At 38.8% G+C, this 24,706-nt stretch overlaps 2 protein-coding genes across 7 annotated transcripts in view; both read right to left on the reverse strand.

The window, feature by feature from the left end:
• Positions 1 to 11,983, reverse strand: part of tjp3 (tight junction protein 3) — a 28,747-nt gene extending 16,764 nt beyond the window's left edge. For both annotated transcript variants that reach the window (XM_008300110.1, XM_008300102.1), the window contains exons 1-4: positions 11,886 to 11,983; positions 1,160 to 1,216; positions 630 to 754; positions 379 to 481 (exon numbers count right to left, since the gene is read on the reverse strand). In XM_008300110.1, coding sequence (XP_008298332.1) covers positions 379 to 481; positions 630 to 754; positions 1,160 to 1,207 — 276 coding nt within the window. In that variant the 5' untranslated portion in view covers positions 1,208 to 1,216; positions 11,886 to 11,983. The remainder of the gene's footprint in view (positions 1 to 378; positions 482 to 629; positions 755 to 1,159; positions 1,217 to 11,885) is intronic.
• Positions 11,984 to 15,135: 3,152 nt separating this feature from the next.
• Positions 15,136 to 24,706, reverse strand: part of sbno2b (strawberry notch homolog 2b) — a 68,190-nt gene continuing 58,619 nt past the window's right edge. For all 5 annotated transcript variants that reach the window (XM_008300144.1, XM_008300135.1, XM_008300126.1 and 2 more), the window contains 7 exons: positions 24,442 to 24,585; positions 24,008 to 24,102; positions 22,451 to 22,543; positions 22,175 to 22,306; positions 21,292 to 21,368; positions 20,825 to 21,015; positions 15,136 to 19,709 (listed from right to left, as the gene is read on the reverse strand). In XM_008300144.1, coding sequence (XP_008298366.1) covers positions 18,517 to 19,709; positions 20,825 to 21,015; positions 21,292 to 21,368; positions 22,175 to 22,306; positions 22,451 to 22,543; positions 24,008 to 24,102; positions 24,442 to 24,585 — 1,925 coding nt within the window. In that variant the 3' untranslated portion in view covers positions 15,136 to 18,516. The remainder of the gene's footprint in view (positions 19,710 to 20,824; positions 21,016 to 21,291; positions 21,369 to 22,174; positions 22,307 to 22,450; positions 22,544 to 24,007; positions 24,103 to 24,441; positions 24,586 to 24,706) is intronic.

Below are 24,706 nucleotides of genomic sequence, written 5' to 3' on the forward strand. Positions count from 1 at the left end.
TTGCAGATGCCGTCAACACTGGTTGGTTATTTTTTAGTGGGAACTGGAGATGAGATTTTAACTAAGTTTTAATATCTGTGGTTAACATTATCCTCAAGGAGTACAACAAGTAGCATTGCTTGGTAACAGTGGAAGTAACCATCCTGATTTTACCTCTTAAATATCACATTTGATTTCATTGGGTGATGAGTCTGTGAGCAGTTCGGGAGGTTTAAAATCAGATCTATAAACTCCTTACATCATCTAATAACAAGCTGAACATGGGTTCAGACCAAGATCCCAACTAGATTTCTTATCCGGTTGTTGAAAAAAGGGGTGAAATGGACCCAACTCCTGCAGCGTGAGCCCGGCTTCACTCGATTCTTTCTCCATACTCACTATGTCAGCTGTCTTGCCACATGACTTGAGGGTCTGAATGGTGTAGTTAGAGTGCACATTCTCCATGGATTGTCCATTCACCATGACAATTTGATCTTTGTGGCTGCAAGGCACAAAACAAACAAAACAAAACACACAAGTATGATTCTGTCAGTGGGTTTACACACCCTCCAGGTAACATGCATGCAGACAGGCGATCATGTGTCCTCTTCTGTAAACAGTCGCGTTAAGAGCAGCGGTAGTCGACTTACAACAGCCGTCCCATTGCTGGTCCGTTTGGCAGCACATCTGACACCACCACCGCTGTGTCCCCGTTGTCTGGGTGAGGCTTGTCCTTGCCTCCAGATATGGCAAAACCAAACCCCACTTTGGAATCCTGCAATTTAGACACGATAAAAAGAAGAAAATGACCGACGGCGCAAGAAAGAATGCAGGAAGGTAGAGAGCGAGCATGTGTGGGAGATGGAGGAGATAGAGGGAGATGGAGCACATTCCAGCGACGTTCAGTTCAGTTTAAGACGGGACAGCGAAGGTGAAGCCGCTGTGGGGTGCAGCAGGGTGTGTCGCTTTGAATTCCTGCTGCAGTCTGAGCTGTGAAACTGAGAGGTCTGAAACACGGTCCAGGTCAAACCCCCGAAAGCCCTTCAAAATGCCATCAGAAAGTATACTGAAACTGCCTCTGAGCCACAAACTGAGCACAGACCAAACACATAAGGTCTGAAAGTTAAACTTACTTTACTGTCACTTAGATTCTACAGGTGGAAAAACAACTGAAACTTACTTTGTTTAGTGTTATTGTGTGTTGCTCCCATATTGTTAACTCCTCCATGCCTGGTTTCTGGAAAGAAGAAACAAACAAAAAAAAAAACACTTTAGCAAATGATTGTTTAACTTGGATATTACTAACTCATGATTTATTAATCCTGTCATGTAATCCGGGTCCTTACAAGGGGGACGGTTGAGCCTGAGCCGAACAGAAAAGAGTTTGTGTGCAACCTGGTCTCAGCGTGCTCACACCTGTCTGAATCCTGCCTGACCGGTCTGGAGGAGGAGCTACCTGCTATGTGTGTGCACGCTCCTCCAATCTATGAGCTGCTGACAACATATAACATCTGGTTCAGTGAGCGAACACACAGAAAAACAATGTATAGAGACGGAAAAAGCTGCAACTAACAACCACTTTTGTTACTTTCTTGGTTGTTAATTCACCGTTTGGTCTTGAAAATGTCGAGAAATAGTAGAAAAATGCACTTTAATCCAGTCTATGGTGACATTTTAAAATGTTTTATTAAGTCTATCCAACCTTACCTTCTTTTAGAACAAATAAAAGATTTAAATTCTAACCTTTCAGCTGGTCTAAGCAACAAATGTTTGCCATTTTTCCGACAAACTGCTATTAACTTTCAGTGAATCCCCTTATTACTATTTTTTTTGCAGTTTAGGAGACAAACATATTTCATTTCCAGTGACACAAACACATTGTGATTGTTCTACACGGCACATTTCTATACCTGACTCTCTGTAAGCAGTCGGGTTCTCACAGCCCTGGAGGTTTGTGAAAATTGTAGGGCTTTTGTCGGCAATCAGGTTTTCCAGTTTTATGCTTGTTTTGAAGCATGTTTTCTGGGCAAACGTGTTATTTCTATGTTGATTATGGGATACCGTGTTCAGAGGCAATAAAAAAACGAGGTCTTGATTTCACAAAGGAGCTGTTAAGGTCACATGATTTAGTTTTATCAGAGTCGCATCAATTCATTTGTGATTTTATATGAAATCCCCTCAGAATACATGGCACTAAAAGTACTGTTACATCTTAATTCTGCACATTTCTACACTTCTGCTCAGGGATTTTTTCCTGGGGAGGATTTTCTTAGACGACATGAGGAACGTGCCGCGCTAACGCCACCACATGCCTCTCGTAATTTGCATTTTCCACATTCTACCTCTCGCTAAAACAAAGCGCGGGCTGTCCATAGACTATATTATAATAAACTGTTGCTTTACAGTAAGAACAAGTAAAGCCAGATACACGAGTCAGACACAGAGCTTCCTATCATCAGCTGTCATAAACAGGTTGGAGTTTGTCCAGGCTTCACTACAGTAGATTATGTGGGTCACACAACGAGTACAAGGTTCTGACAGTTATGAGCACGTCTGCAACTTTAAAAGAACTCATTGAGGGCAAACACCCACCAGACATCCAATGTTCTGTTGCAGCCAAACTAGAACTGATTAGTTGTCAACTACCAAATTAATTGCCAACTATTTTGATATTAATTAATGGGTTTGAGAATTTTATTTAAGAAAAAAAGGCTAAATTATCTAATTTCAGCTTCTTAATCCTCTAAACTCCAAAGAGTGTTTTTCAATGATAACAATAAGAATAATATATATTTTTTAAAAATCACCAGATTGACAACATTTAACAACAGCAGAAGCAGTAAAAATAGAAAAAAAATGTCAGATTTTAAACTTTCTGATGATCCTTAAACTATTTATCTGTGACTGACAGTTAAGTGACAAAAATTCTTTTTTTTCTTTTTTTTTTGTTGAATTGGGCTGAACTGCAGACTGTGTTTACATAGAAAGGAGACGTATAGAAACAAATTAAAAACATAGTTAGTAACATATCTATAGTACATCTTTTGGTGCTTGGAAAAAAGTTGTACATATTTATTGAATTTTGATTTGAATTTTTTTGCAAAATAAATAATGAAAGAAATCAAACTTCCCCCCCCCCCCTTTTTTAAAATGATTTATGACATTATTCCATTGTTATAGCACAGAAAATACATTTTGGAGTTTCTCTACTTCTAGCCACGATCGTTGTGTTTCCATTGAGGTGCAGGACTTTATATGAGTTAAACCTGAATCCACAATCAGTAAAACTGTGACAGGAACACAAAATACCCAGAATAGTCTCGGTGGTTAAATTGAAATATTTTCTGGTTTCTTACACCTTTGTGACAGTGAATTGAATATCACTAGGTAGTGAACAAAACCATACACGTGTCATCTAAGGCTTTGGGATACACTGATGGACATTTTTCAGCATTTTCTGACAACTATTTAATCGAGCAAACAATTGTGAGTTTCATTCCTGAACTAAACACACCATCTGAAAATACTACATAACTGTCCTGATGCTGCCAAGTTTACTTTGTCAAATAAATTCTAATTAATATGGTATTATTATATTAAAAACCTACTAAAACACAATTACAGAGAAGCAGAAAATGTCTCAATTTATCACCATTAAAATCTTAAACTGCAGGAGCTCAGAGCGCTGGTGTACGATGTCGGTGCTGTCAACAGCAGGCCATTTGTTTGAACAAGTTAATCATAAACTGGAGGACAAAAAAAAATCAACTGACCTGATTGCTGGAATAAAAGCTGGTCATGGACTTTCTGACTCATGTTAAGCTACTGAAACCTGACGGGTGTTTGATTGTGTAGTTTCATTGCAGTAAGTTCTGATTATAGCCACTGTGAGTAAAGCAAGTACACGACTGACAAAACCATTAAAATCTGACAGTTCAGGAACACAGGTTGGTAAAAAAAAGGATCAAGCTTGTTTGCAGAGTGTCCTTGAACCCGTTATGGAGTTCATCTGACCTGAGACGAGTTTAACGGAGATAATAAATCAGGATTCGCAGATTTAACAAGTGAATCAAGGAAACAAGATCGCAAAACAGCTTCATAAGTGTCCTAATGAGGAAAATCTGTGGCCACGCTGAGCTGCTCAGTGAACCTGTATTCAAGACGCAGAAATGTAATCAGTTAAACGTTAACTCCGATCGAGGGCAAGCTGATGCAGCAGGATGATAAATCGAACAATGTAGGTCAGAAAGTCCCCATTTAAATGTTTTCTAACTGATGGTTAAAAAAAGATAATATGCAAAAAGCAGCTGTGTTGTTAGTCAGCAATGAAGAAAAAAAGTTAACTTATCAGGACTTTTTCATGACAAACATGGCATTTCAGTGAACAGGGTTGGAATAAACTAACTGAAACAGCTGCACGGTGAAAGTTTTAACAAAAATGTGATATGAAATAAAGATATATTAAATAAAAATGAGCAAAAAAGTAAGAAATGTCAACACAGATATGACAGGAATTTTGTATCTGCTGATAAAAGCTTCGTCTGCAGCTTTCGATTTCCACTTTGTGAGCTCTAAAGAGCATTTATCTGAGCGCTCATACAGATCAGGAATGATTTCTGTCTTTAATTGATTTTTACAGACAGGTTTTCCAGCATTTCCAGCCACGTTGCACACAGGTCTGCTGCGATGCTTTGTCTTTCTCGCTCTCCACTCACCAACTGGTCTTTGAACCTCACTTCCATTTCCCGCTGGGTTTCTCCAACCTGAACAAAACACCTGCGGCCTCCAGCGCTCAGCGAACAGCCAGCTCTTTATATTCCATATACCAGCAGCAGCAGCAGCAGCAGCAAAAACAAATCACAGAACCACAGTAATCCAACTCCTCCCTCCTCGGATCAGACAGAAACCCGACCCTCCTGCTGAAATTATTTGTAATATGACCAGTCGTGGTGTTTCTTTCTCAGCGAGGAGAAGAGAGGAAAAAAAAAACATCCAGGAGACACCTCACCTGGAGATGGCTCCTCCCCCCTGCAGCCTTTGCCCACTCTGAGACACTCTAGTGGCCTTTTATGTATGTGGATTTAAGGTGGAGCTGCACCGCCTCAAACCCCCCACAGACAGATACCGGAGCAGAGAAACACCTTAAATGTGGCAGCGACTGTAATCACACAGAGATAAGAAGCCCTGCATCCATCTGAAGTGCTGCTCTGGATATACAATACTGTTTACAAAGAAATCCGTTATTGATCCCTTAAACAGGAAAGTCCAAATCTGACTGCTTTAAAGTAAAAACAAAAAAAAGCAATCCACACATTCTGCCATCAAATTCTGCAAAGTTTTACACACATTTCCTTTAACCGGCCACACTTTTGCCTCTATAAACAAACAGTCTGTATATTTTTTTTCCAATGTTTTTAATTAATCGATTGATTATTTAGTGTATCAACACACAATGATATCAGCATCAACACTGGGATCAGCCCGACAACAGGCTTTAAAGTGAAATATCGGCTCAAGTAAGTTCAAACTGTTTTCTTACGTTGCCCAGTGAATGTGCACATTTAGAAAAAAATATATTTTATGCCTGCATGTGTATAATAGAGGCTGCAAGGTGGCTCGGTGGGTAGCACCGTTGCCTCACAGCTAGAAGGTCGCCAGTTCACGTCTTGGTGAGGACACCCAGGATCTTTCTGCGTGGAGTTTGCATGTTCTCCCCGTGCAGCGTGGGTTCTCTGAGAGTTCTTCCTCCCACAGTCCAAAAACATGTTGAGGTTAAGTGGTGATTCTAAATTGTCTGTAGGTGTGAATATGAGTGTGCTTGGTTGTCTGTCTCTAAGTGTAGCCCTGCGACTCCTGCCCCGCCGCGACCCTAGTGAGGATTGAGTGGTGTATAGATGATGGATGGATGGATGATAATATGTTCACTGTTACTACAGGAGAGATCTGATGTTTTCATTTTCATATTTATTGTGTCAGCAATTAGTCAGCCAAAAGTTTTATTGGCCATATCCCATATCACGCATCCCTGATTTAGCCTAAAAAAAGTCAAATAAAGTCAAAATGTTAAGTCTGATTAACATTCTGACTTGTCTATTCACACTGCAGACTGACTTTCTGCAGCCAACATTGCTGGAATCTTTATTTTCGTATCCTAATTTCAAAAAATGGCTTAAAAACACCTTTGGTAGGTTTACCACTATTCTTATATCATATATATTTCAACTGAATGATCAAACAGCTGGTCTCAGGAGCACATGAAGAGAAACGTTTGCATCTTTACTAAAACTTCAGTCCTGTGTTCTGGAATGAAGATCAGCCACAGAACAAACATTTACTTTCATTAAATTTGGTTTAAACTCGCCTCCACCTTCACTAAAGTTGTTATTTTATACTTTATCTTGAAAACTGGACTTTTTCTTCTCTTTCAGTTAAAATGTGAATGTTTTTTCACTGTTCTTTTCTCTCTCTGTCTCTTTTTAAAACACTTTAAGGCATTATGTAAAGCACCTTGACGCGCGTTTGTGCATGAAACAGGTTTAATAAGTTAACTTTTCGTTCCTTGCAGATGTTGACATCATTGCCCGCTTGCTGGAAAGAACAACTGCAAACTAAGAAGCACAAATAATGTTCTGGTAACATAAACCGGTGTTACAGTGTTATCCATGGACTTACAGGAACCACCAGCAGCGGTGGTGGAGGCTCTGGAGGCAGGGAGCCGAAATGCTTCAACAGTTTAAGTCGCTGCGTCAGATTCATGATGGAAACGGAGCTTCTTCTCCTTTAAAAAAAATACACCTGCTGAGCAGCTCAGTGTGAAAAACGTCCAGGCGGGTGCAGGTGAGCGAATAAACCTGCTGACTGTGTCTCAGTCACACATGGCCACTCATGTAAAACAGAAGGAGTCCAAAAGGAAAAGAGACACTGGAGACTATTCAAATTAGTAAAACTCCAAAGTAACAATCTGTCATTCCTCTGATGAGTCACGTGTCCATGTCTTTCCAGTTGTGTTTTGTATTCTTGATTCTTCCCTTTGTGACGGGTTCATAAGTCAAACAGGTCCACTTGCTCCCACCGTCAGCGGTATGTGTCTCGGTTAACTTTCCCACATCGAGCAGCAGGTCTCCGGCTGCTGGCTGGGTTTCAGTCTGCTGGCTGCTATGGTTACGTCGCAGGAATGAGAGCGCTGGGCTGTTAATAATTGATGGGGTGTTTGCTACACTATAGGTCCTGTAGCCCTGAGTAAAGTTTCCTGGGTTCCTACAGAGGCCCTGCTGTGTGTCAGGATCAGGAAGTGGCTCTGAGGCAGCGGATCATGTCTCGCTTTCATGCTTGACTGTTACGCATCAAAGCTGGCCGCGCTGCAAACTTCTATTGTTTAATTCTAATTATCAGCGTCAAGGCTGGAGCCACTGTGAGCCACGGTTAACTTATTTAGGAGGAACAAGTACAAAGAATATTGAATGGCTAATCACTTCCTAAAATTCATGTACAGACTGGTGAGTGGATTAGAAAACTTTAGATGAATTAGTGGCACACTGTAAAGAAAAAAATAATAATTAAAAAGGTTTTAAATGCTATTTAAAAAAATAAAAAGTAAATATTTAGAGCATCATCAATTTTATCTCAGTTTTTTGATTATTTTTTGGGAAATTTGCGATAAAGTTTAACTGAGCTGTGATAAAACAAATCAAACTTGATTACTGTCCTACACGCGGTAATTTATAGAAGTTTAATGTTACGTATTGGTTCTAACGTTTTTGTTTAGTTTTGTTTTTTTATACGAGTTTTAACAGGTTTATGAACAATTTACTTATTTTACATTACAGATAATAGCTAATAAATGACAGAAAAAGGGTATTAATTTAAATTTATATGTATATATTATGGATTAAAAATTAGTAAAATAAATAAAAACATTAATACATTTAAATAAAGAAATTTAAACTCTGAATTTCAGATATCTAGTAAAACACAGAACAAGGTACTACAATTATGATTGCATAAAAAATAAAAAAGGGAAGAAAATATAATGTCAAGATCAAAAATCTGTATTTTTACATATGGTACCTTGACAGGAAAATTACGCTATTTTTACTGTATTTAAAACAACGAAAAAAGTCTTTATTTTACAGATATTTATATTATTTAAAAAAGAAATATATACATAAAAGACTGAAAAATTGTAAATTATTTTTAAACTTTTTTTTAAAAACAGATTTTCCCTGTTTTGTTACGTTACTATCAAGTAAAATCACATCTAAAAAGTATTAATTCACATGTAAAGCCTTAAAATCAGGCAAAAACTGAAGATCATGGCAACATCAAAAAATCTACATTTTCACAAACAGTAAATTGTTCTTTTACAATGCTTGTCCATAGCATTTTTACTATTTTAAATGCAATTAAATCAGCTAGAAATATTATGACTTTACAGATATTTGCTGTTATTTTCCTACTTTTACATTTTTTGAATGTAATCCAGCATTTCTAAAACATTTTTTCAGCCACCATTACTGCCAGATTTTTACAATTTAAGTTTTTTTTGTTATTTTACATTTTACAGTGCAGCGACATACCAGATGCAGGCTCGTGGCTTCAGTTCAGCAGGTGTAACAGCTGGCCTCGGGTCAGCCAGAGCACCAGTGGTGAATTATTAATGATCTGCAGAAAACAGAGTCTGGCCAACAGCTACTACTGTTACTAAAAACAAGCACTTAGCAGAGGTGTGTCCCCTCCAGGTAGGTAAATAATCACTCATTCCTGGCTCACACCGAGTCCGTTCAGCAGCAGAGTCTTCACTTCAGATGGTGTTTTATTTCTTTCAGTCTGCAGCCACTCCTTCCAACATGCAAACGACCAGAGCGCCTTGTTCCACCGTATTAGCTCAGAGCTAAACTGCAGGTTTCACTATGAATGCAAAGGCATAACTAGAATTCTTCCACGGTGCATCATTCAAATAGGCTCCTCTCATAAATATTAATAGCTGAGGGGGGCCTGGAATGGACTTATTATGCTTAGTGGGTAATGAGGAATAGCAAAGCCTCTCTGGGTAAATATAGAGCTTAGAGGACAAATACTCCAGAGGTTTACAGAACCCACAGAGAGGCTGTAATTACACAGGTCAGGGCTTTGGAGCTTCCACTCACAACAGACGTATTCATGGCATGTTGTCAACAATGTTGAAGTGCTGCAAACACCCACTTCACGGCTACCTGGACTCCTGCAATTCATGCCCAGACTTTTACGAATTAAGTTCCAGACCGTCTCGTGCGTTGAAGATTAAAAAAACTGGAGTGTGAAATGCATAACTTTGCAATATCGAGGGCATTACGTGTGAATTCAACAACATCCTCCAACCGCTGTTTGTACAGAAGTGTTCATCCCTTTAATCCGCTGAACCTCAAGGAGTTTCTGGCGGCTTCTCTGCATTTTTACTCACTGTGGGCTCATTTTTCACTGCAATGTAAAGTCCTGCACCTCTATGGAAACAGCACAACCCTGACAAGAAGCACAGAGAGCTACAAAATGTCTTTTGTGAAGTTTGATAAAGTTATAGCGCCACAAATCAGAAAAAAAATAAGCAAAAGTTGATTTTCTTTGATTATTTGCATACAGTTCAGCCCAGTTCAGATAAAAAAGTCCCTGAATTCTTGTGATGTGAGTGTTGATTGCAGCTGAGTCACGAATAACTTCACTGTTGCACCAAGGAATGCAGAATTTTTTGTGTTTTACAGGATCTGCTGAGACTAAACGACATATTTTTTGGATTCTTTTTTTTAAACCAGACACAGATTAAAGGCATAGATTTGGTTTGTGTTTCTAATAGAATGTTATAGATGAGTGGTTACCTCTAAAACCTGAAACTCTGATGATGTTTTTACAGTTTCCTGCTCTGATAAATGGTGTCATTTTGTCATTTTTATAAAAAGCCAATTTCCTTTTAAAGCTGCCGGTGGGTTTTGAGGTCCAGAAGGTAAATATTAACATGCGTACTCAGGTATTGAGGGCAGCGATGCACATCAACGAGGACGTAATTATTCACAGAAATATTAGGTGTTTACATGGTTTCAGTGCAATGACGTTCAAACATTTATCGGGTATTTCATTTGCTCGAGCAGCCAAATAGGTGTCTGGTCAGGAGGTCAAGCTGCTGGTTAGACTACACTGTGTAATTGATTTAAAACATGTGACGGAGGTTTAAAACACGAGTTTCAATACAAAACTGTGACACCAGGAGGAATCTGTAGAACCACTAAAACAACAGTTAAGCTCTGAGTCAGCCGCGTTGCATAACGTATATCTCAGATTGTAGCGTTAATCTGCCAGCTGCAATGTTAAAAATTGCAATTCTTATTCAAAGTTGATTAACCGTTAACAAATTAATTCTACTATAAAAGAGGATTTAATTGATATCAGCTGATCAAAACTCTTCTGAGGAATGCTATTGAACCTTGAGTCCAAATCAAAACAGTTTGTTTAATTCAGGATTTGCTGTTTCAAACCTAGAAAGCACAAATCTGGGACACAACACATCTCGTGTGATGTTTCCAGAGCGACACCACCATCAGACTTCCCAAATCAAACAGCGCATCAATACCCACAGCGATCAGGGTCAAAGGAGAGGAAGACGCAGCGGTTTGGGAATGCAGTCGAAACTATTGTGAAACTGTGTGGTAGGCAGGTAGAAACTTGCATGTGTGGCAGAACCAGTACGGTGAGGAGAAAATGCGACGTGCAGCTGACTATAAACTTCCAGACAACATAAACTCAGCATTAAACTAAGCCAAATGTACAGAAAATGACGTCAAACAGCGTCTCAGTGCCTACAGCTGTAGCTCGATATGAATAACACAAGATCTCATTTAGTTTGTTTGTTTTAACAAAAGTTATTAAAAACAAAAACAGCTCTGGATCTATTCATCCATCAAAATAACACGATAACGTTGATCAGAAACGTTGGAAGATGGTGATCCTATAATGTCACAGCGCAGATATTTGCAGCAGCGACGTTATTGAGTGTTTATTAGCGCTTTTACACGACTACATGAAGAAAATGGCCAAAAGTGACGAACCAAACGTAGCAGCAGGTGGTGGATTAACAACTTCATTTATTGTTTTATTACAGGCGGCTGCAGTTACATAAACTGTCATTGTGCTATAGACGGAACTTGCTGTGTTTTTTTGGCATCTATAAAAACAGCAGATTTCCTCTAAATACTACATTAATACTATTATTTATTATTATTTGAGATATTCTGTTATGGGACTTCTTTGTATGAACTTTTTCTTCTCACCTGCAGCTCTTCTTCTGGACAATATTACTATTAAATTAAACTTACAAAACAATTATTTCCACCTTTACACATGAATTCAGCTGTAAATCATCATTAATAAAGCAGAATCCTAAGGTATAAAGTTTGAGAACCACCTATGTTGGCTGAGCACAAACAGAAAGTAGAAATGACCTTAAGTTGCCTCAAGACAGACTCAGTGTCTCTCATTTTATATTATTTTTCCTCTGAAATAACAAGAAAATATGCTATTTTTAGGTTAAAATCTTCATGTTTGTAGGCTGGAACAATCCCCTAATGTGCCAAACATCTTCTTCTGTCAAACTAACAGCTAAATATTCTCCACAACACACAGCAGAGCATGAAAACAACCACATCTGCTCCTCAAACAGAACTCAGCAGCACAGTGAGTTAGCTGTTAGCTGTTAGCAGTTAGCCGTTAGCTGTACCTGCTCAGCTCTCTGCTCGGTGGATAAACCTTTTTAAACTGAGGTTCACTTCAGTTAAACGTTAGAAATGTTTCTCCTGAGCGTCTCCTCTCCCTCCACAGCTAGACACCAGACCCACAGAGCAGCTGTGAACCAGGAAACACCTGCACAAGAGCAGCTCACTCACCTGTGAAGCTCCTCTGTTCAGCCTCAACGGTTCGGTTCACTCGTCAAAGTTTTTAAAATCCGCTCTTCAGAAGTTTCCCTCTCGCTTCACTGACTTCACGGTTTCTCGGTACTTCGGAAAGTTTCTCCTAAATCTTCCCGGACGCAGGTGAGGAGGCGGGGCGTGGACGCAGCCACGCACAGGTGAGTTTCGTAGCGTCATCACGCTAGAGGAGCGTCACAGGTGGTTAAGGCTCCGCCCAGTTTTGGGTGTGACGAAGCCTCGTGTTTGATTTGAGTCAGATCCACTGACCACAAATGGAAGTGACCGGAAGTGGTTGGTCATAATATATAATAATTCATTTAGGATTATTCTAGTAAATTGTACACTGTTTAAAATAAAAAAAATAAAATAAAATACAATTTAAAAAATAAAATAAAATAAAATAAAAAAGTGAATAAAATAAAATAAAATAAAATAAAATAAAATAAAATCTGGCAGCAAAGGTGCCAGAAAAATATATCTAAAAAACGGTGGAATATTGGAGCATTCAAAAACTGTGAAAATAACAGCAAATATCTGCAATATTTTATTTTTTTTAGCTGATTTAATTACAGTAAATAAAAACATTTTGCAGTCACACATTATAAAAAACAAATTAATATGTGTAAAAACACAGATTTTTGACAATATGTACAGTTTTGGTGTGTTTTACTTTACAGTCAATTTGCAAATTAATACATACTTACGATTACTATTACTAATTAATATTTGTAGTTCAGCAAAACAGGAAAATCTGTAAAATAACAGATAAAAAGACATTGCTTAGAAATTTTTAATCTATAATATATAGAATTTTTCTTTCAAACAGTGATAAATATCTGTAAGACAATGATTTTTTTCAGATTCAAATAAAAAACAAAACAAAAAAACATTTATTAAACTAGTAATTATTGATGTTGACATTATTTACAGTTTTGGCCTGTTTCTGTTTACAGTCAACAAGTAAAGTTGTATTTTTTTTCTGCAATTTTATTAGATATTATCTGTAAAGTAATAAAACACAGACAATCTCCAAAATAACTCTTTAAAAAAATAATTAGTATTACTTAATCCTTTTATGCAACATTTTTCTTTTGTATAACAGCCAATACCTGATGTTTTTAGGGTTGTTTTTTCTGATTTAAACACAGTCAAATAGCATTAAAAAACACCATTTATAAAAATACAGACTTCTGATTGGTACATTATTTAGAGCTGTTTTCCTATGGCTAACATTTAAATTAATACTTTTTTCTGTGATTTTACTAGTTATTATCTGTAATGTATTATAACAGGGAAAGTCTGTAAAATAACAAAAAAAAAGTCAAAAAAATGTTTATTTTTTCCTGTCTACAGGTAAATTAATTTAAAATAGGAAGTCCCCACTTTTGCAGATGTCATTGTGAAATTAATACTGTCTTATACAGGATCACAGTTTACTTCCTTAAACTGTAAATTGCGTCTGTGGTTTATTACTACACTTTATGTGACCTTGTACTGGTGACGTGTGCAATGACAATAAAGTTGAATGTAATCTAATCTAATCTTAGGCATGAAAGCTTCTAGTTTAACTGGAGAAATGTTCAATAAATAACCTCCCTGCTGGTTTCAGGTTAGAGGACGGGAGACTGGAACCTGATAATTGCACCATTTTCGAGTTATTTCAGAGTGAAATAAATACAAAATGTGAGACACTGTGCTCCCGGCAAAGTAAGGTCATCACACCTTCTTTTTGTGCTGAACCCACATTAATATCAGACTGAGTGCAGGCAGCCGGAGCAGCGCTTCTGAACGTGTGTGTGCTTTGAATTCATCTTATTTATGATCATTGACAGAAATATAATTAGAGGTAAGGGTGTGCCATAGAAGTACTTGGTTTTATAAATGTCATTTAACAGTAATTTGGGTGAACAACCCTTTAAATATTCCAAGAGAAGAGACTAAACATTATTTAATAAGTAATAATCATAGTAAATCTGCTGCCTGACTAAACATCTGTCCACAGTCTAATGATAGCCGATCTAACTACAGCAGCCTGTAATAAAACAACAAAATGTGCTCTTATGGCTTCTCGGCTTCCCCTTTTGTTCGTTACTTTAATTATTGGAGAGGCTGCGTTCTATATGTAGTTATGGGAAGCATCTACATGCGCAACAACGACACCCTGCTGCCAGACTGTGAAACTGAAAAGTCTCCGTAACAAAACACCGACGTAACAGAAACGTATTTGGAGTTTCAGGTCAGACTTTCACAAGCAGTAAAACAACATTAATATGTTTATGATCAGCTGTGTCGTATTGTTTTTGAGGGCTTTAATTCATGACTGGAATGAAAAAAGACAATTACAATACATTAAACATGGTGGAATATTTTAGTGTTCAAAATGGTAAAAACTGTAAAATAAAATAAAATAAAATACTATAAATGTATATAAATATTTGCAAAAAAAAATAATAGTCACACATCTTAAAATACATTATAAAACTAACTATTTCTAAAAAAAAAAAAAAAGAAAGAAAAAAGAAATAAAAATACAGATTTTTTAAATGTCAACATTATGGACAGACAATGTGTAAATTAATACTTATTCTGTGATTTTACTTAATGTTATTAGTTTTTTAAGAAAATAGGAAGGATATGTAAAATAATAATTTTTAAATTCTTGACTTTAATTGATTTTTCTTTTTTTTTTTCCTTTTAAATAGCAGCAAATATCTGTAATATAACAATATTTTTTGCTGATTTAAAAAGAGCAATAGAAATACATTCATTTTATGCATAAGTCTTGAAAAGGAACAAATTGCCATTAATAAAAATACGGATTTTTGAGATATTATTTACAGTTTGGGCCTGATTTTAGAATTAACATGTAAAGTCTACAATTTTACTAGTTATGATCTGTAATTTAACAAAGCAGGAAAATCTGTAAAACAAGTCAGCTGTTAAAAAAATGTGTTAAAAGTTGTTTTCCCAATTACTTTTTTTTAAAAAACACATTTATCTAATGATACGGTGTCTGTGTTTATGTGATCCTGCAGCACATCACTGCCAGAAACCAGCTCTGCTCATATTTGTGTTTTTTTTTCTATCGCTTGCTGAGCACAAATGTAATTCAGCTCAGCTCTGCTCCATTTTCTTGATGTTTAAAAAATAAGCAGTGATGTTACATGTGTAGTTTCTTCTTGTATAAACCTGCAGAGGAAAAAGCAGAAGAACAAATGAGACTCAGTTTCAGCAATCTTCAAGTTTTTATTTGTTTACAAAGTTAAGATTGCAATTTCATATAGTCCTTCCTTTAATGAGTAGAAAACCTTTTTAAAGAATTAGTCGAAAGGCACAAATTTTACAATATATACATTTGGATCTAAATTATAAATATATAGAAAACAAAAGCACAACCCAGAATAAAAGTGCTGAACACAGTTTTCTTTTTTTTTCTTTTTTTTTACAGAAAAAATAGGCTTTGTTTAAAAATACATACAATCAGTAGCATGTTTTTTGTTTCATTTTTTTTGTTAGCAATAAATTATTTGAGAGTGATAACATTTATATAATATGCAAATGGTGGAGAAACGAGAAAGATGGTTACAGTATACATAGAGCAATCCATCAAAGAACAGAAACACAACAAGCTTGCAACGCTCAATCATAACCAACAAGATAACAGTAACTTGATTATGCCATTCTTAGTGCAAAATGATAAAATGATTAAAGGCCTAGCTACACAAATAAAAGAATCCTAACAAAAAAAAAAAAGCTTTTTTTTCCTAACATTGCTGTCCATATCCCTCAAATGCATAAAGCTTTATTTTTGTGATCATAAAACACAAAATCAAAAGGCAAAACTTTTGCAGACTGACGTCTCGGAATGTGCCTGATGAGGAATATTCAAAGCAAAACGAACGAGGAAAACATGCTGTGGTGGAGAATTAACAAGAAATACTGTGAGTGAGTCGGTCTGATCCTAAAACCTGTTGTGAATCTGTTGGGAAGGCTTGGACAGATCAATTGCACATTTCAGCATAATTCGGGTGCGACTCAAAAATCTGTCAGCGTGAATGAACTGTCCAACAACTGCAAGACAAAAACAAAAAAAAAAAAACCTGTCCACAGAAAACATAATGCTTCTTCAACAGAAACAGCCTTTCATCGTTGCCCTAAGAAGGCATAAACATTTAGAATCACTGACATTTTCACAAGGACAAACAACAAACCCATCACATTAAGTCTAAAACATAAATACAGCAAGAGTCACAGCACAGAGTTAAGAAAAAACAAAAAAAAAAATAGCACATGTATTCATTAGTTTCACCGCTGTTATAAGGGGAAATGATATATTTCTGCTAACGCCCCGACGTTACACCGCTTGTAGGTTTCTTCCTGAGATTGATAAAAGGTCTGATATCTTAGAACCAGTAACTTTAGGGGTGTCTGTGGAATACTTTGGTATCTCTCTGCGAACTGAAGGCCTGGCCGAAGGTCTACGAGTTGGAGAAACAATTCTACTTGAGGAAAGCAAAACTGAAAGGAGCAGAAACAAATCCAGACACTGTACAGCAGTACAGAACAGTGCAATCTTATTTGGTGGCAGGTTATAATAGAACTTTTTGTTTTTTTTATTATTATTACTATAGCAATCTTGAAAACTAGTAACTTCCCTGACCAAACATGTCGTTAACTATTATAATAAGCAAGATAACGTATCTAAAATCTAAATATCCCTTAAATATAAATAACAATAACTTTTATAATAACGATGACTAAAACATCCAGAACGCATTGCGTCCTGTGAAAAAACGTACTTTACAATGGTTTGTATGCGTTTCAGAATGTGTTTGACTAAAAGACTATTAAGCAACAGAAAAAAAAAGAAGATTCATACCATGCAAAGGTAACCACAAAGCTTTGCCTGTTGAGCGTAAACAGTACGTAGGCATGTCTGTTTCAGAACAAGTGTGGAATAATGTTTTATTGCTTTTTGATCGCTTGAACTTCACCCGGCATGTTGTCACGAACCAACTACAGTGCATCGTCTTCACACAAAGATGGCCAGATCTCACAGGTTTGTAAATATCATACGGTGAACATCACGAGTCCACGTCTTTTGAAAGGTTTTTACAGCACGGACGCCTGAAATGGAAACAGTCAGATATTTGTGATCGGTTCAACTCCTCTGGAACCTTTTGTCCGAGACTTTTTTTTTTTTTTCCCGACGGGGCTTTTTTTTAAAACCTCAATTAAAAATGTGAAATTCTGAAGACTGAAAACAAATGTTTGATATCTACGTTGGTCAAAATGACACGTATACACACACACACACACCAGAAAGAAAAAAAAAACACTCAAGACTTTCCTGAGGAATTTCAAATCAAAACAAAACAGGAGTCACATCACCAAAACTCTACTGTCAGCTTAAAAAAACAAAAAAAAAAAACAGGGAAACTGGGTATAGATTTTTGGACACAGTTTTCTATCCGTGCTGCTTAACAATCTGTCCGATCGCCTCGAACACGGTCATCTAACCTGCGACAGAGAGGACACAAACAAAGGACGTCGCTCTTCTTTTAGGAGCAGACAAGCATATACAGGCTAAATGTCTTCCTGAAACCCAACACCAGCGGAGAGTAACGCAAACAACAACTAACTGACTGACTCACTGACTGAAGGGGCTAAAAGTTAAATACAAATATACCATATTAAATTAAAATTAAAATCAACGCTCAAGAGTACAAATCTATACATTAGGCTACATGGATTCTAAAGACTGCATTTATAGATTTCTCCAAAAGGCACTGTTTGCAACAGCAGACTGCTCTTCCTCTCCCTTTTTCCTCACACTAGTGTTCATACAAGCAGGGAGAGAAACAAGAGGGAGCATGTAGAAGAGAGAAAAAAAACAAAAAAAGAAACGACAACTGAGGCATTTCATGGCTAATCAGCTAAAAGATTTCATGTGTTTTTTTGCTCTCGTCTTCCAGTTCAACACTATGTCTCGTTTCACTCAAACCAAGCCTTGCATACAGTTTTTTCATTTTTTTTTCTGCCATGAAGCGAAGTAACAGTAAAGCAAAGTCTAAAGATGTGGTTTTAACTGGTGAAAGTCATGTAGAGCTTCCAGCAACTTCACCAATCATACCTCGTAAAAATCAGCAGCGGGAGGTTTTGTTAAAAGATTTCCACACCTCGTCGATGAGCTTGTGTTTCGACAGCTCGTGTGTTCGATAGAATACAGTTATCGCGTGTTTTTTTTTTTTGTTTTCTTTTTTTCTTCTTCTTCCACTTCCTTTAATTTATTCATTTATTTTTTTTCAAACAGCTGCCTTTTACTGTGGAGGACACACTTTGGTGTAGAAATCTGATATTGATCGAGCTCCGACATCACCTCGACAGCCTCAAGCAGGTGAACGCTACAGGTGGATAAAGAGAAGGGTGAGCCCAGCGCAGGACAGGCAGTGACTTGACTATACGCCCTGAGGGGAGAGGGAGCAGGTCCAAGGGTGCGATCGTAGACAGCAGCAAACAAGACGCGATCTGCTTTAAAAGACAAAAATAAAATAAAAAATACCCAAAGATAAACAAAGTCCCGACTAGCTGTTGCCGTTCAAAGCTGCTAGTCTTGCTGCCGGTACTGGATGACAGACTTGCGGTCCGGCCCGGCCTGCAGCATGCTGTTCAGAGCCTCGCGAACGTCGAGAGCGCCGGAGCTGCAGTGGCCGTTGGGTAAAGAAACAGAGTCCGGCTGCGGGAGGAGATAGGCGGCGGGGAAGCGAGAGGTAGAGTTGGAAAAGAGGGAGGAGGACGGGCTGGAGAAGAGAGAAACAAGGTTGTTGGACACGGCGGAGGTGGAGGACGTAGAGGAAGAGCAGGACGAGGAAGAGGACGAGGGGCTGGCTTTCTGTGTGGGCATCTGGGGGGACAGGGGCAAGTCAAACAAATCTAACAAGTCATGGTGGTTATTGGCCAACAGGTTCTGCTGCTGCTGCTGCTGTGAGGCCTGTAGATGCTGCTGCTGCTGCTGCTGCTGTTGTTGCTGTTGCTGAAGTAAAATGGGCTGCTGTATCTGCTGCTGGGCATTCGTCGTGTTAGACATGAGAGACTCCAGATTAAATTCGCCTGGGAATGCTGCAGAGTTGCCCGCTAGCGTGTCCAGACTCAGTGCGCCCTCTGTGCTGTCCGGAGAGGGCGACGGTGAACTCACTGTCAGGTCCAAGATGTCGTCCAGGGGGTTCTTGGAAGACAGCGAGGTCTGATGGAGTGGAAGAGACGGGTTCTTCGGCTGTGAAAAAGGTGATACAAAGGACTGCGGGTAAAACGGTGAGTAATTGAGGCTAACTGTGTTGGTCAGAGGGCCCTGGTTGGTGGTGATGGAGGAGGAGGAGGAGGAGGTGGAGCTGTTGGGCCAGTTGTTATGGGTCCTTTGCTGGGTTGGATTTCTCTGTAAAGACAACAGGGGTAAGTTGTGTTGGGGGTGTTGTAAAGAGGACTGGCTTTGGGGCTGCAGTCTCTGCAGCTGAGAGATGCCCCCGGTCGGAGTCCTTTGCAGGGCGTTTTGGTTCAGTTTCTGTTTGAGGATGGGGTTCTGGGCGTGAGTCTGAACGAGGGACTGGGTGAGCATGGACTTCTGGCTGAACAGATTCTGCAGGAGATGTTTGTTCTGCTGCTCCATTTTACGCATGCGATCCTCAGCCAGGCGCTGCTCCACGGCCTGCTGCTCCTTCTCCTTTCGCCTCCTCTTCACCTCCTCGTCCATCAGCAGCAGCTCCTCGCGCACACGAGCCACACAGTTCTCTGGGATCTTGATGCCTGAGAGAGACGAAGAGTAGAGTCAGATGAGTGGGACAAATCTTCAAACTTTTCAAAATATGCGACAATCCAAGGCCACATGTTCAAATAATGGAAAGATTGACAAGAAAAGGGTAGACGGAAAGGCAGGTTTATCACTAAATATTCAAAAATGTGAGCTTCTGGGATGTGTGCTCTCATAGATGATACACATGGATGGCCTATTTTTTTTCATATCTTTGTGAAATTTGTGTGTACTGCACGGAAAATACAGACCGGACACCAAATCTCTAGTAAACATCCTCAAACTTGTATTTTTAATGGATCTTGAAACTGATTCATAATTTCCAAAGTGTCCTTGTCAATAAAGTGCTCGCAGAAGTTCAGCAAAGCCAAATTAGGAAAGTGAGGAACTGTTTCATTTCCTCAATTTATCAAAAACACGTGTCAGCACTTTGACAGCATCTCATTTTACCGTCAAAACAACTCACTGACATTTGGAAATTAAAATTTGAATTTAAAACTCTGGGCTGGAAGTTTATAGATTAATCTTAGCAGAGTCAAGTCTGACAGATTTTTCTAATAAGCAGTAGAAGACGGTGTTAGACTCGATACTTCAGTTGGAAGCCCAAGAACAAACCGGAGAAATCTTCAGTTCTTAGATGTAGAATTTATTCAGGTCACAGGTAAAGTGAGGCAGCGCTGGGCTCAGAGTGACAGAGCTCTGAGAGAGATCTATCAGAAGGAGCCCCGACATCCGGAAATGACTCACATTTATCTTCTTGGGCTGGTCCTGTACAGAGGTTGGACGTTTACGCAAGCGAGTTTACTGTGACGTGAACAGGCTAGCCACTGTTCAAGTGGAAGTTCACTGAAATGTAAACTGCTTGGATTGAATACAAAGTGTGTGTGTGTGTGTTATCCAGAAGGCGTGCATGTAAAGCAACTAATAGAAAAGAGGAGTTTCCGCTGTCTCCCAGTATGTGAACCAGTTCACACCGGCCATGTTATCTTCAAGGATGTGCATTGTGCTCAGTAGAAAAAAAGCAAAACAGGATCATCGGTTCAGTGGAGAGACACAGATTCAGAACAGCTTGAAACATAATTAATGATAACAACGGCGACTGTGTACTAACCGACTTGCTTGTTGTGCTGCTTAGTTTTGAGGCGGACAATCTGGAGGATGCTGGAGCTGGTGATGTCAGAAACCACGTCGGATACACGCTTCCACACCCGCAACAGAGCTCCGCACAGCATGTGGTACTGACGGAGGCGCATGCCCTGCAGACACTCTTGGCCTTCCTCGATTTTCTTACACTTTCCATTCCTAGGGAGAGGGCAGAGAAGAAAATGTCAAATCATGTATTTTTGTAAAACCCTGAGACAGTCCCATTCTTGAATTTGAAGCACAGCTCACTGGTCATCTGGTGATAACATGTGAGACTTGGGAGGCAATTTCTTCATGACTAGTTCTCAGGTGATCTACAAATCCTTGGGAATGGCATCTGACCTTAGAACCACCCTGACTGAATCCTAACAAGTACCAGCCTGATTGGATGCATTGAGCCATTAATCCTGAGGGACGCTGTGGATTCCTACTCACCAGTTGGCGTGACTACACTTCTTGAAAGAGAAGGTGAACTGGTTCTCCCAGCTGTCCCTCGCTTCCTCAGGAGTCACCTGGGGGAAAAAAAAAAAAAAGCACAACACTGCTATCAGCTAATATCCACAATTTGTTAAAACACATTTTTAGCAATGCAGAACTGAGAGTTATTTTCAACTTCCAACCAAAGGTCATGCTATAGCTTTAGCTCATTTATAATCATTGATTGTGTCAAAGGAAAAAAAATGACTCTTGTGCTCAGTGGGCTTATAGTGAAAGGTCATTAATCATTACTCTGTTGTTCACATAGCAAAGGGAAACAAGTGCAGCTTTAATAAACAACTTGAATTTAAACAAAAGCACCACACTTGACCCATACTTTTTCTAATGAGCTACACTTATAATGTTTAACAGTTGGAGAGTCTGTGACATGTTGCCACACTGCTTGGCTCCAGAGTGCATTAAACCTTGTCTGGTTTAGTGCATCTGAATGTCCACAAGGGGGCAGCAGACTCCGTATAGTTACTGTGTATACAGTATAATACAGTGTATGTACTGGTAACAGCAGTGATGGAGGAACAGGTCAGTCCAGAAAATGTCTGGCTTTGTATTCTGTCAAATTTTCCCCATATTATTTTTTTACACTATTTATTATGGTGAAAGGTTATGCTGTTGTGATACCTTGAAATAAACAATAAACGGAAACATATAGATTATGGACAGTATTCACAAGCAACAAAAATGACCTTTTACGATGAAACAAACCATAACATGAAATGCAGACTGTTTAGTTCTCTGCTGTCTGGAAAGCAGGATATAGATACTGATATATAGACACTACAGTTATCCTTACTATTTTGTCAACAGCTATTTAAGCCATTACCTTCCGGTAACGTTGGTGCAGGTTGTCGAGGCTCTCAGGATGGGTCTGCTTTCCGATGTTGGGCTTGTAGACGATGAAGTTTTTGCCTCTTCCTTGTTCAGCTAGCAGCACACATGGGTGGTTACCTCGCAGCTGTGGAGAGGACACACACACACAGTAACCTTTATTAGCATGCTCCTAGGGACAAATAAAATCCTTTGAGTGGCCATTCATTAATAAATCTTGACTCCTATACTATAGCCAGAGTAGAGTTTGCTTATTATAACATGGACTCACCTTCAGGGACAAGTAGAATCCCTCATCAGGACCACTGAGCTTCAGCGACCTGTTGTAGGCCTCGTCCCAGGGCATACCTCTGTCCACACTGATCTGCAGGGACAAAATGATCAGAGATTGAAGCATGTGCTGTGAAAGAGAGTTGGTCAAGCAGCCAAACTGCCACATACTGCCGGCATTAAGCTCTGTGACTTTGTCAAAGAAACTCAAGATTGCTCTAACAACACAAAGACAAATATAGTCACGTATGTACAATGAAGGAGAATAAAACGACATTGAGGCATGTACCCAACGCATTCTTTGTACTTGTTAAACTGGTCCTCCTGTGGAGGATTCTGCTTGGCTTTCAACTTTGAAATGTCAAGAGTAGGTTAGTCTGCAGCCGTCGGCTAAAAGCAAAAGATACCAGTAATTATCTTGTTCCCGCCTCCCAGTGGTACCTACATAGACTCCATAGCCTCATACTAAGCCTATATGATCACAGTGTTTTGGCGAGTGAAGTGACATCAATCAAAACTCATACACTGCAGATGTAGCTTCTGCAGCCACCTGTGGGGGTGCCAGTTATGTGGAACAAATTTCTGTTTGTATGCAAAAAATGTATGCAGTGCAAGTCTTGTCAAGAAAACCTTGAACAATTGATAGTCTCTGGTATTTGAAGATGGCTCGGATGTAATTGAAAGTGGGGCCTAGCCTGGGAACCAGACAAGTCTGAGAGCTCAGGTTTCATTTGGTCTGGCAGAATGCTTCTGGGCCCCCTCCCATTCAAACAGATATCCACACAGCCTTGCTTGTGCCGGACCAATCACAACCCTTTATTTGTCACAGGGAGGGTTTGATACGACGACTGTACGGAGGAGCGGCGCTAACAGATAAAGCTGAAAAATGTATCCAGATAAAATGTTTTATTTCACTCAATATTGATATTTCTGACCTATTTTTAATATAAACCAGGAGAAAAAAGGTTTATTTAGAACTTAACCACATCACTTTAAATGTAATCACTCAGACCTAGTCCTGAAGCATTTTGGTCTGTGGCCCTTAGAAACCAAAAACTAACTGAGAAGTGTCAGACTAATTCACTATTGCGCATTTGTCTGTTGACACCACAATGTTGGCGTACTGGGATCCTACAAATCCTCCTGTATTTGACTCGCAATAGAGAGCACAGGTTTTCCATTTTTCATTGACAGAATCTCTTCTGGGTTGCTCGATCTTTCCTAGCAGGTACAACAAAAGAGGGTGTATTCTCTTGGCACATCTTGGGGTGCTATTACAGTATTTTGTGGCTATCAGTATATACCTGTCTGCTGTTGTCCCAGTTTTAAAATAATATTGACTCCACCTCTTTCTACAATGGCCAGCTTTTTACTCTCGTAGTTCCCTTAACCTGTCCTTCTTTAAAACAAAGGTCGAAATTGCAGGCTAACACATGACACCATGATGATGTTGTTCCTACAATAGCAACAGTTTTGTAGAAGATGTCACATGACATACACAATATTCCAAGAAAATAATCCTCCTGATACACCTGAGGTGAGGTAATGCGGTTCCTACCTTATAAAGAACAACCTGTCCATCCTGAGGATTTCCAACTGTCAAGAAAGTTTCCTGCCTCTCTTCATAAATCTCATCGTTACCTGGAGCCAGATCTGGCAAGGACAGAAAAGAACCAATGCAAGAAGATTAGGACGCAGCTCTTAGGAAAAAAAAATCAATTGTCAAGGACCCAATGCAATCTAATTCCAATATATTGACAGGCATACGTTAAGAAAGAAAACTATTATTAGTGTTTTACAAACTGATGTGAGTGTTGATTAACTTTAGCTTTAGTCTTGTGTCCGTCAATCAATGAAAACGTCTGTCAATGTACTGTTTTTTCCTTTTAACTTTGGTAGTTGGGGCTACGTTGCATTTAGAGTTTCTACAGTATTACCTAAAATCATGCTTAAAAATTAAATCTTTGAGTTACAATTGATCTCTTTTCATACCTAGGATGCCCATGTCGTATTTGCCCTCCTTCTTATCTTTCTCAATTAGGTAGTCAAAGTTGTCAGTGAAGTACTGGAAGAGACAGTTCTGCTTGTGGACCTCCAGGCCCAGGATGCGATTAAGGAACTTTGTGATGCTGCAGTCTGAGAAAAAAAACACAACACAGAACAGTTAATGCAGCTAATTCTGAGCTGAGCAACGCTGAACACTGAACTTGCCTGAGGTAAATTTTAAAGCAGGTGTATTGATCTCTTAATACACTGC

This window comes from Stegastes partitus, unplaced genomic scaffold (assembly GCF_000690725.1).
Source record: "Stegastes partitus isolate 25-593 unplaced genomic scaffold, Stegastes_partitus-1.0.2 Scaffold33, whole genome shotgun sequence".
NCBI lineage: Eukaryota > Metazoa > Chordata > Actinopteri > Pomacentridae > Stegastes > Stegastes partitus.